Genomic DNA, 12127 nt, shown 5'->3' on the forward strand with positions numbered 1-12127 from the left:
TTTTGCCTTTTGCAGCTTCCCCTCTCACTCCTCTTCCTGAAAGGTGCGGCGAAATGGAAACTGGAGATGGAGTAACTCCAGAGCTCTGGTTTTCCTCCCCACCCACCTTTCTCTCACCCCTAACTCTCGTTTTACTCTTTTGCTTTCAGATGGTAAAGAATTGACGGCTACTCAGTTTCCAAAGAGTCATGAAGAAGTGGAGGTCAAGCCTACAAGAGGGAAGAGGAAGCACTGTACTTTGACCTTACACCCACAGCGACCAACTCAAGTACTGGACAAATGTTAGAGGCCAGTGCAAGGCTCGGATCAGCACTTGTAGAGTTATTGGGCACAAGTGGGCTGTAGCCAGGCCAGGAAGATTGGTCAGAACATGTGCAAACTCCTCAGGGAGTGAGGAGACTCAGATATGTACCTTATTGGGTGCATTAATGGAAAAGGCTGATGGTGATGTACGCTGAAATACTTTGGTGCATTGGTCGGTCTTCCAATTAGCTTCCAGTCAATGGCTAGAAGCTTGGAGGAGTCATACATAGAAACATACATAGAAAACAGAAGCAGGAGTAGGCCATTTGGCCCTTTGAGCCTGCTCTGTCATTCAATATGGTCATGGCTGATCATCAAATTCAATAACCTGAGTCCAGCTCCAATGTGATACAGAGTATCCCTTATAGATTGGAGCCATTGTGGTAAGCACTGTGGTGAGCACCTTTGATGCAGCACCATCAGATTGAGCCACGATAGAGTATCTGCTGCACAGATTGAAGCCTCCTGATGTGTCAGTGTTGCTGTGGATGTTCAGACAGAGGCCATTAGGTCCTTGGGTGCTGACAAGTCTGCTCAGACTGCTGCAATTCAGGCACAAATTGCTGCCATTCAGGTTCAGACTGCTGTCATCATAGGTGTGAATATCAATACTCAAAGGACTCACAGGCTGTCCCAGCAGGCCAGGAATCTGTGCTGCAACAGATTCTGAGCATTGCTGAGATGCTGCCCCTTGGGAGCAGCAGAGGCAGCATGGAGCATGAACCTGTTGTCCTCTCTCAGGCTGACAGTATTCGTCCTCCATGTACCATCATGCAGCTTATTGCCTCTCAGCCGGCCAGCCCAGGCTGCTGCCACCCCAAAGTCAGGCCCTCAAGGCCAAAACTTGAGGATGCCCTGTACAGCCAGCCTGCAGTCTAACCCAATGGAAGTCAACAACCTTCCACCTGCCATGTTTGCGTCCATGGTGGTAGCACTGCACAGATGAGCTGGGCCAGAGAAGGGCATCCACCCACATGACAGAAACTCAGGAGATACACAAGGCTGATTAATAATGGTTTTTCGTTATATCATTGATGTGTTGTTGAGTGAAGCTTTTTGTGATTGGACTTTATTGAATGATGTTGATGAAGTGGACAGTGGGTCACTGATGTCATGATAGTACCTAATGAAGGTCTTTGGGCACAGCCACAAGGGACATAGCTATGTGCACCATTCTGCCTCAGTCAGGCTACACAAGCAGCGCTGATGGATCACACAGATGGAAACCTGCAGCTGGCTTCCCTAACACCAGTAGCAACATTGTTATACAGCTGAATTTCAGGGCCTGAGATTGCAGGTCAAACCCACATATAGGCGCCCTGATCTATTTTATGCATTTATGGTAGGAGTCTATTGGTAACTCCAACTGGAAGAACTTGCAATCCAGCTTCTCTGTACTTTAAGTTTACCACCAAAATATACATTAAATATATAGATAAGCATTAAAGGCCACTCATTTAGAGTTTTAATAAAAGAATGGGTAGTTACGCAGTTCAATCTTCGAAACACTGGAAAGAATTCGAGAAAACTAATTAATAAAAAAAATCTTGATTTATTCAGTCCGTTACACACCAAACTCATCCTGAGAAATAATATATTCTTCTGATTCATTCTCATCAGTGCCATAGAGGCATGATAACATTTTATTCTTATACCTCATCATTCAGTGCTACATATATTACCTCAGGGAAAAAATTTGAGCATTGTAAATGGATGGGCAATGTATTTTTATATTTGTTTTCATCTTTTATCATTCATCATTATTTTCCCCCACTGGCCGGCTTTCTCCTTGAACTGGTAGATGGGGAAATGTACAATACCAATGGAGGAATGATGAAGAGGTGGCAAAATGGATCCAAGTCAGGGCCAAAGGGAGCTTAGGGGGTGAGGATAACATAGCTGCCCTTCTCTTCTCAGTGTAGAGGTCACAGGCAATGGAAATGCTGCTGACTTGCCTCTTCTCTCCCCCGGATACTGGCAGACCCACTCCACATCCTCAGCACTCAGCGAAACTTGATGTAGCTGAGGTTTAATTTCACTAAAGGCAGTATTCACACCGAGATTGCAGGAGAGAGGAAGATTTAAATTTATACAGTGCCTTTTGCAACCTCAATGTCCCAAATCTCAAAAGGCCAAGAAATTATTTTTGAAGTGTAGTCACTGTTGTGATCTAGAAGAAGGGAGATATGCTGCTTTATGCTTGGAGAGACTGAAGACAGAGAGTCAAAGTAGTGAATGAGAGGGAGTATGCCAAGGAACACACAGCTCAGTGTTATCTGTGTTTGGTCCCCCACATGAAGAAATCTATACTAAATCAGTGGAAGGACGTGTAAATTGCTGACTCGCATAAAGAGCTATTAGAATCCTGGTAAATGCTGCAGGAGGAAATAAATGAGCAGATGTTACATCTCCTGTGATTGTGTGGGAGAGGGCCAAGAAATGGAGCTCTGGAAATTGGGATGGTAGAAAATTGAACAAATGTATGCCTCTGTTAGGATGGGGAAATGGGAATGAAGACATTCCTCATGGTGGAAGCATGTTGGAGGTGGCAGAAAAAAATCTAATGAATGTGGCGGTCGCTGGAAATTTGTGATTGGTAACTGTCTAGGAATACTGATTTTCTCTCTGCCTCCCTTTTTAAATAGTGGGGTTATGTTAGCTACACTCCAATCAGTAGGAACTGTTCCAGAGTCTATAGAAACTTGGAAGATGACTACCAACGCATCCATTCTTTCTCGGGCCACTTCCTTAAGTACTCTGGGGTGTAAATGATCAGGCCCAGGGGATTTATCCACCTTCAATCCCATTAATCTCTTCAATATCATTTTTATACTAACACTGATTTCTTTCACTTCTTCCCTCTCATGGAACCCTGAGTTCCCCAACATTTCTGGTATGTAATTTATGTCCTCCTTTGTGAAGACAGAACTGAAGTATGGATTCTGTTGGTCAGCCATTCCTTTCTTCCCCATTATAAATTCCCCTGTTTCTGACTGTAAGGGAACTATATTTATCTTCACCATTCTTTTTCTCCTCACATACCTATAGAAACCTTTACAGTCAGTTTTTTATGTTCCCTGCAAGCTTAATGCCAGACTCTATTTGCCCCTTCTTAATAAAGCCCTTGGTCCTCCTTTGCTGAATTCTAAATTGCTTCCAATCCTCAGGTCTGTTGTTTTTTCTAGCCAATTTGGATACCTCTTCCTTGGATCTAATACTATCTCTAATTTCCCTTGTAAGCCATGGTTTGGCCACCTTTCCCATTTTACTTTTGTGTCAGGCAGGAATAAACAATTGTTGCAGTTCACCCATGCATCTTTGAATGTTTGCCTATCTACCATCATCTCTTTAAATAACATTCCCCAATCCATCATAGCCAACTCGCACCTCATGCCATTGTAGTTTCCTTTATTAAGATTCAGGACCCTCATCTCGGAATCAACTGAGGATGGCATGGTTAGCACTGTTCTCTCACAGTGCCAGGGCTCTGGGTTCAATTCCCAGCTTGGGTCACTGTCTGTGCGGAGTCTGCATGTTCTCCCTGTGTCTACATGAGTTTCCTCCGGGTGCTCTGGTTTCCTCCCACAGTCTGAAAGATGTGCTGGTTAGGTGCATTGACTATGCTAAATTCTCCCTCAATGTACCCGAACAGGTGCCGGAATGTGGCGACTAGGGGATTTTCACGGTAACTTCATTGCAGTGTTATATTTGCTTGTGACAAATATATAAACTTCAAACTTCATCTACATCACTGTCCACCTTGATGAAATATTCTATCATATTATGGTCCCTCATCCCCAAGGTGTCTTGTACAACTAGATTGCCAATTATTCCTTTCTCATTATGCAATACCCAATCTAGGATGTCCTGTTCATTCTCTTATTGATTCCTCAATCTATTTGTCCAGAAAACCACCCCATATACACTCCACGGGTGGCATGGTAGCATAGTGGTTAGCACTGCTGCTTCATAGCTCCAGGGACCTGGGTTCGATTCCCGGCTTGGGTCACTGTCTGTGTGGAGTTTGCACATTCTCCTCGTGTCTGCGTGGGTTTCCTCCGGGTGCTCCGGTTTCCTCCCACAGTCCAAAGATGTGCGGGTTAGGTTGATTGGCCATGCGAAAAAAATTGCCCTTAGTGTCCTGGGATGCGTAGGTTAGAGGGATTAGTGGGTAAATATGTAGGGATATGGGGGTTGGGCCTGGGTGGGATTGTGGTTGGTGCAGACTCGATGGGCTGAACGGCCTCTTTCTGTGCTGTTGGGTTTCTAAGATTTCCAGTAATTTCCCCTCTACAGCATTGTTACTGATTTGATTTGCCCAGTCCACATGCAAATTAAAGTCACCCATAATTACAAGTGTTCCTTTATCACATGTGTCTCAAATTTCCTGTTTAATCCCATTCCCAACATCAGAACTACAGTTTGGGGATTTATATACAACCCTCACTAATGTTTTTTGCCCTTCAGTGTTTCTCAGCTCTACCCATATGGATTCCACATCGTCAGAACAAATATCTTTTCTCGCTATTGCATTAATTTCCTATTTAACCAACAATTTGCCTTTTCCTATTTTTTTGTCCTTCCTAAATACTGAATACCCTTGGATGTTCAATTCCCATCCCTGGCCATCACCCTGTGGCAATGTTTCCGTAATTCCAACTATTTCATACCCATTGTCATCTATTTACTCAATTAATTCACCCAATTTATTGCAAATGCTCCATGCATCAAGACACAAAGCCTTAAGGCTTGTCTTTTTAACATTCTTAGTCCTGTTCCCATTATTTTTCACCGTGGCCCTGTTTGATTCTGGCCCTTGTTTTTCTGCCTATTACTTTTGTTATTTCCCTTTCTGCATTCTGTTCTTGTCCTTGATTCCCCCTCTTCTGATTACTTGCATAGGTTCCCATCCGTCTGTCACTTTAGTTTAAACCCCCCCCTATCGCTGTTAACATTTTGCAGATTTTGCTAAGCACGGCTGGGTTTATATTGTCTGTTGGTTTTAAGTTTTTTTTAAAAAAAACACATGTCTGCAATATTGGTGTCAGGGACATTAAATTGATTAAAGTCACTGAAATGTCACCCCAGAGAAAGTCATGCTGATGCATGAGGCAGTATATTGAGAATGGAGTTAAGGTGTATTGTCTGGACAATGTGGGAACTTGACCCTTCATTTAAACCGTGCTGTACCTTAGCTGGGAGTACCTGGTACTGATATAGAAAATCCTCTCCACAACACTAACTTTCCTCATTGGAAGTAGCTCAACATATAACCAAAAAGGTTAGCAGGAAGTTGTTCTGACTGTTGACTTTCTTACAGAACGCGGATCCGCGATGACAATTGTGAAAGTCTGGACTTCATCAATCTGAAACAATGTCACATAAAGGTACTTAAAATAGGAAAAAGTGTAATTTACTTCTTATGAATTGGTTTTCTTCTGTAGTTAACACATCGAGTGTTGGAAATGCAGGTCGGGTGGATCCGTATCTGAAAGAGAGGATGGTTTAATGTTTCGAGTGGAACTCTTTTTCATTTCAGATTTTCAGCACTTGCGGCCTTTCATCTGACTTCTGCCATTGATAAGGTTATTTTCATTCGGGCAGAGAGCAGAACATTTAGAGAATGACTTTACTGCAAGAGTCTCTGTGCACACGAGATACTAATGTTGGAACTGTTCGTTTCATGCATTCGGGTTAATTTCCAGTGTGCATTATTCTAACACATAGAATGAACTTTGATAGTGGCATTAGATAGATACTCTAAAGGGCAAGATTCCATTCAGTTACATGAACTTTGTAAAAGCTGCCGATTCAGGAATCACAGGATTTTCTGTCCCTTGATTTTACAGCTATTTGGGCGGTGGATTGACGATGCGCCGCCCTCAATAGCAACATTTCCGAGTTGCTGTGTGGAGCTCAGGACTGAGGGAGCTGTCCATGGTGCTGGACAGTTTGCTGCAGTACTGAGCTCAGGTTCCATGCTCGACGTTCACTCTGTGCTGGGCTAGCCAGTCCTAGCTGGACAGCGACAGGGACTGCACATTAGACTTGAATATCATTAGGCTAAGCACGGGAACAGCTGCAGCGACTGTGGGAAGAGTGAGTAGGAATGGACTGCAGGATATGATTAAACTCAGGACCGGAGACTGCCTGATGACTGCTTGGATGCAGAGAAATATAATGTTTTCTTTTTAAATCACTCTGTTTCCTTATTTGCAGGTGTGGGCTGTGTGAATCAGCTTGGAGGGGTCTTTGTGAATGGACGGCCCTTGCCCAGCTGCAAGCGAAAGAGGATCATAGAGATGGCAACCGGTGGTATCAGGGCATGTGACATCTCCAGGATCTTACAGGTCAACAAGCTTTACATATTGCCTGAACTCTTTAGGCTTAACAAAATACACAACAGCAAAACCCATTTATTCACATCTGAATAATGGGATGAAAGCCTTCTTTGTCTGCTAAATGTAAATGTCCAACCAAAATTAACTGGGTTAATCTCAATTCAATTGCTTGCTGGATCAAGCCTATCTCAAACAAAAGCTACCCACAATTCAAAACCAATTGGTGATCTTAGTTACATTGCGCTACAAGTGACTGCTTTAAAACATAGACAAACCAGAACATTGGAAAAGCCAAATCCCAATTTGGTTCCTGCCAAGAATTCCATTATCTTCCCTGTCACTCCATCCCTGCACCCAGTGCCGGATTTAGACTTGGTGAGGCCCTAAGCTATATAAAGCTTGGAGGCCCCTTGTTAAAAAGTTACACCAAAAGGTCTCACAAAGGTGCGTCCCAAAACAGGACCTTGGGTTGCCACAAAAAAATTGAAAACATAATTATGCCTTTTAATTATTTAATAGCAAGGTATTTAAAATGAAAAATACAAATTATTTTCAAATGAATGCATTTACTGATTACATATTTATCATTTGGCTGGCTTGATCTCTCTCATAGATTTTGGTAATTTTTTGAGTTGCTCTTCAAGCTGGTGCTTTCTTTATCTTTTCTGGTATCTGCTCTTAAATGTTCTCTTCATTGTAAACCTTTTGAAATTTTGTGAGGCGCCCCTGCAGATTGTGAGGCCCTAAGCTATAGCTTGTTTAGCTTATGCCTAAACCCGGCACTGCCTGCATCACACTCAAGCTGATCCAGAAGGCGCAATACTGAACTGAACTTACATCCTATCCATTTCTAAGATTACTTATCTCCACCGCATTGTGTAGTTCCTCCACCTTGCCTCTTCCCCCACCACTTAAACCCTTCTTCATTCTTTCAATACACTTGCTCTCTCTTGGCTATCCCCACCAGCTTATTGATCACCATGAAGTTGTGAAATTGTTTATTTTGGTAGGAAGACTATGAATGAAGCATATTATCTAATCAGTGAGAGATTGTAAAGCTCTGATGTAAAACGATCTGGGTGTCCTAATGCATGAATTAGTATTTAGGTACTGCAAGTAATTAGCAAAGCTAATAAAATATTATCATTTATTGCAAGGGGAATTGAATACAAGAGTAGGGTGGTTATGTTTCAGCCTCTGCGTTGTTGTGTTTTGTGAAGGCCGCCTTGGAGAACGCTTACCCGAAGATCAGAGACTGAATGCCCATGACCAGATATAGGTTCAGTGGGCTGAGAATCAGCTCAGGAGTTATTCCCCAAAGGGAAAACCAGTAGGGTTGTGAAAATATACTTTTTTAAAAATCATACAAACAACATCTGCACATGGACTGCAGTGGTTCAAGCAGGAGGTCCACCAAAATCTATTTAGGGGAGCTAGGAATGGAGATTTGAATGCAACCTTTGTCCACTTTTAAAGAACAAACCTTTTTTAAATCATGCTATATCTGGTCTTGGGCCTTCGGCCTCTGGTCTTCGGGTAAGCGTTCTCCAAGGCAGCCTTCACGACAAACGACAACGCAGAGTCGCTGAGCAGAGACTGATAGCCAAGTTCCGCACGCATGAGGATGGCCTCAACCGGGGTCTTGGGTTCATGTCACACTATCTGTAACCTCCACAACTTGTCTGGGCTTGCAAAATCTCACTAACTGTCCTGGCTGGAGACAATACACATCTCTTTAACCTGTGCTTAACCCTCTCTCCACTCACATTGTCTGTACCTTTAAGACTTGATTACCTGTAAAGACTCACATTCCAACCATTATTTTGTAAATTGAGTTTGTGTCTTTACATGCCCTGTTTGTGACAAGAACTCCCACTTACCTGATGAAGGGGCAGCGCTCCGAAAGCTAGTGGCTTGTGCGACCAAATAAACATGTTGGACTTTAACCTGGTGTTGTGAGAATTCTCACTATGTTTCAGTTATACAGGGCTTTGGTGGGAACACATCTGGAGTACTGTGTACAGTATTGAGATGTAAATATATGAGAAGCAGTTCAGAGAAGGTTTACTAGACTAATACCTGGAATGGCTGGGTTGTTTTATGATGAATGATTGGACAGGCTAGGCTGGTATCCAGTGGAGTTTAGACTAGGAGGCAACTTTATTGTAACACATAAGATCCTGAGGGGTTTTGATAGGTGGATGTGGAGAGGATGATTTCCTCTTGTGGGATAATCTAGAACTAGGGTCACTGATTAAAAATAAAGGGTCACCCATGAGGAAAGAATGTTTCTCTCAGAGGGTTGTGAGTCTTTGGAACTTTGTTCCTCAAAAGGCAGTAGATGTAGAGTCTTTGAATATTTCTAAGGTAAAAATAGATAGATTCTTGATAAGCAAGGGGATCAAAGGTTATCAACGTTGGTAGGAATGTAGAATTAAGGTCAAAATCAGATTAGCCATGTTCTTCTTGAATGGCTGAGCAGACTTTAAAGACCAAATGGCCTACTCCTGCTCCTAACTTGTACGTTAGTATGTTTGCATGTACCACCCAACACAAACTCCAATACATCCAAACTCTCTGGCCACACCCTTTCCGCACTAAATCCCATTCATCTCTCACTCCACTGTTTAATTTTCATATCCACACGTTAAATTTGAAATCCTCAATTAGTAATTCCTTCCATCATCTCGACAAACTCTATCTCTCCAATGTCTTCAAGTATATGTCCCTGCTTATAACCTTTAATCCTTGCAGCCCTCATCTCCTGAATTTCCCTTCCTTCTCACTGCTCCACCATCAGTCTTCAGCTGCCTCAGCCCCATTCTTTGGTATTCCCTCCCTAATCCTTTGTTAGTTCTTTCCTCAATTTTAAAAGTCTCCTTAAGTCCTATCTCTTTGACTATGATTTCAGCCAGTCCTTCTAAGTCTTCAACTAGCATCTAGGCATTTATTTGGCCCCCATGAAGAGTCCAGGTCATTTACTACTTTAGAGATGCAATATAAATTCAGACTGCTATCTTTGCCATCATGATTGGGATCCTACACCTCACAGCAGCGTATAGCATGCCACTACCCTTTTCTTCTCCTTTATTCTTTTGTGGGTGTGGGCACCTTTGGCAAGGCCAGGATTTGTTGCCTGCTCCTAATTACCCTTAAACTGAATGGCTTTCTAGGCCATTTCAGAGGGCAGTTGAGAGTCAACCACAGTGCTGTAGATCTGGAGTCACATGTGGGCCAAACCAGGTAAGGATGCAGATTTCCTTCCCTAAAGGGGATTAGTGAACCAGATGGTTTTTACAACAATCGATGATAGTTGTCAGAGTCGCCATTACTGAGACCAGCTTTATAGTCCACATTTATTAATTAAATTCATATTTCACTAGCTGCCGTGATGGGATACGAACCCATGTCCCCAGAACATTAACCTGGGCCTCTGGATTACTAGCCCAGTGACATTACCAGTATGCCACCATCTCCCTACTTACGGTATGTAACTACTTCTTCTCTCCACTGCAGGTCTCCAATGGTTGTGTGAGTAAGATTCTAGGCCGGTTCTACCAGACTGGCTCAGTTGGTCCAAAAGCTATTGGTGGGAGCAAGCCACGGCTGTCGACACCAGAGGTGGTGGCTAAGATCACTCAGTTTAAATGGAACAATCCATCAATGTTTGCCTGGGAAATCCGTGGGAAGCTATTGTCAGAGGGAATTTGCACCAAGGACAAAATTCCTAGTGTGAGTTTGTCATTTAATTCTTTTTTATATATCCATGAATTCCAGCTTCAGATCAGTCAGATGGCTGGGACAGCATTTATCATAGAAAAATCATAGAATATTATAGTATTTGTAGTATAGTATAGAATAATGTAATATAGTATAGTATTGAAAGAAGAATGCCATTCATCCCACCAAGCCTGAGTCAGCTCTTTGAGAGAAATGTAGCCCATATTGACTTCTGCGTTGGTCAGTTATAACAGCCCAGTGTAACAGGGCAATTTCAGTCTAGTTTGCAGAAGGTTTGGGCTCACAGGATAAGAAAGTACTGAACTCAGAGCAATCATTAAAAAGCAAGTTTCACTCAGATTGTGTAAGTTTACTTGTCACTGGCTCAGTGAAAGGCTATATCACACTGTTGGGCTATATTGGAATGAAACTTACTAGGGACGATTCTCCCAGAAAAATTCTAAGTGTCGAATTCACGTAAAAACTGGAGTAAATCACGCTGATTTTTTCAGCGGGAGTTTCAAATTGAATCTCCCACACTCTGTGCCCTGCTGAGTGCCCTAGCGTGAATCACTCTAAAATTCAGTGGGCGAGGCTTATTCACGCTGGCAGCAAAGCACTGAGTGGGCCACTGCGCATGCACTGATTTGTCATCTGAGATCGACGCATGTGCAGTGGCCCCGCACTGCCGGCCTCCCGATTGCTGGGAGCCAGCGAAACAGTCTCCGCCAGGGTCTCCTGGCCCACTGCGCTACAAAAGCAATGCAACGGGATTGGAGGATTGCCCTCACTGAGTCTAATCTGGTTCTATCTGGTGTTAGTGCGCTAGATGCTGACCCAAGGCGAAGTTAAAATCCTGCACCAGTTTTTCTGCTAGATGTACAAGTATTAAATGTACGTTCCTAACTGCACACATATAAGCTTTATTTACTTTGAAGGAAAAGTTTCATTAGGAACATAGAAATTGGAGCAGGTTCTTCATCCCCTTGAGCTTGTTCTGCCATTCTTAATAGAACATGATGATCTGTACTTCAAAACCATTTAACCATCCCTTGATACATTTCACTAGCAAAAATCAATGGAGTTCTTGAAATTTTCAATTGATGCAATACTCATAGCGTTTTGCAGGAGAGAGTTTCAGACTTCCATCACCCTTTTTGTGAAAAAGTGCTTCCTAATTTCACTCCTAAATGACCAAGATTTAATTTTAAGGCTGGAGGAAATTGTTTCTCTATACCTATCCTATTGAGTTCCATTATCATTATAAATTCCTTAATTAATATTACCCCTCAATCTTTTAAACTCAAAGGAATACATGACAAGGTTTGTGTAACTATTCAACTGTTTTAGCATCAGTATAATTCTCATGAGTCTGCTCTGCACCCCAACCATGAACAAAATGGTTGGCGGCACGGTAGCACAGTGGTTAGCACTGCTGCTTCACAGCTCCAAGGGCTTCGATTCCTGGCTTGGGCCACTGTCGGTGTGGAGTTTGCACATTCTCCTTGTGTCTGCGTGGGTTTCCTCCGGGTGCTCCGGTTTCCTCCCACAGTCCAAAGATGTGCGGGTTAGGTTGATTGGCCGTGCTAAAAATTGCCTCTTAGAGTCCTGAGATGCGTAGATTAGGGGGTAAATATGTAGGGATATGGGGGTAGGGCCTGGGTGGGATTGTGGTCGGTGCAGACTCAATGGGCCAAATGGCCTCTTTCTGCGCTGTAGGGTTTCTATGATTCAAAATATCCTTCTTCAGGTGTGTTACCCAG

At 42.9% G+C, this 12127-nt stretch overlaps 1 protein-coding gene across 1 annotated transcript in view; it reads left to right on the top strand.

Annotated features, from left to right (window-relative positions):
- Positions 1 to 2152: 2152 nt before the first annotated feature.
- The window catches only part of pax4 (paired box 4), a 30993-nt gene continuing 21018 nt past the window's right edge, over positions 2153 to 12127 (top strand). Inside the window, exons 1-3 of the mRNA XM_078234629.1 lie at positions 2153 to 2162; positions 6523 to 6653; positions 10161 to 10376. Of these exons, the coding sequence (XP_078090755.1) occupies positions 2153 to 2162; positions 6523 to 6653; positions 10161 to 10376 (357 nt within the window). The remainder of the gene's footprint in view (positions 2163 to 6522; positions 6654 to 10160; positions 10377 to 12127) is intronic.

The sequence above is a fragment of the Mustelus asterias genome, chromosome 19 (genome assembly GCF_964213995.1).
Source record: "Mustelus asterias chromosome 19, sMusAst1.hap1.1, whole genome shotgun sequence".
NCBI lineage: Eukaryota > Metazoa > Chordata > Chondrichthyes > Carcharhiniformes > Triakidae > Mustelus > Mustelus asterias.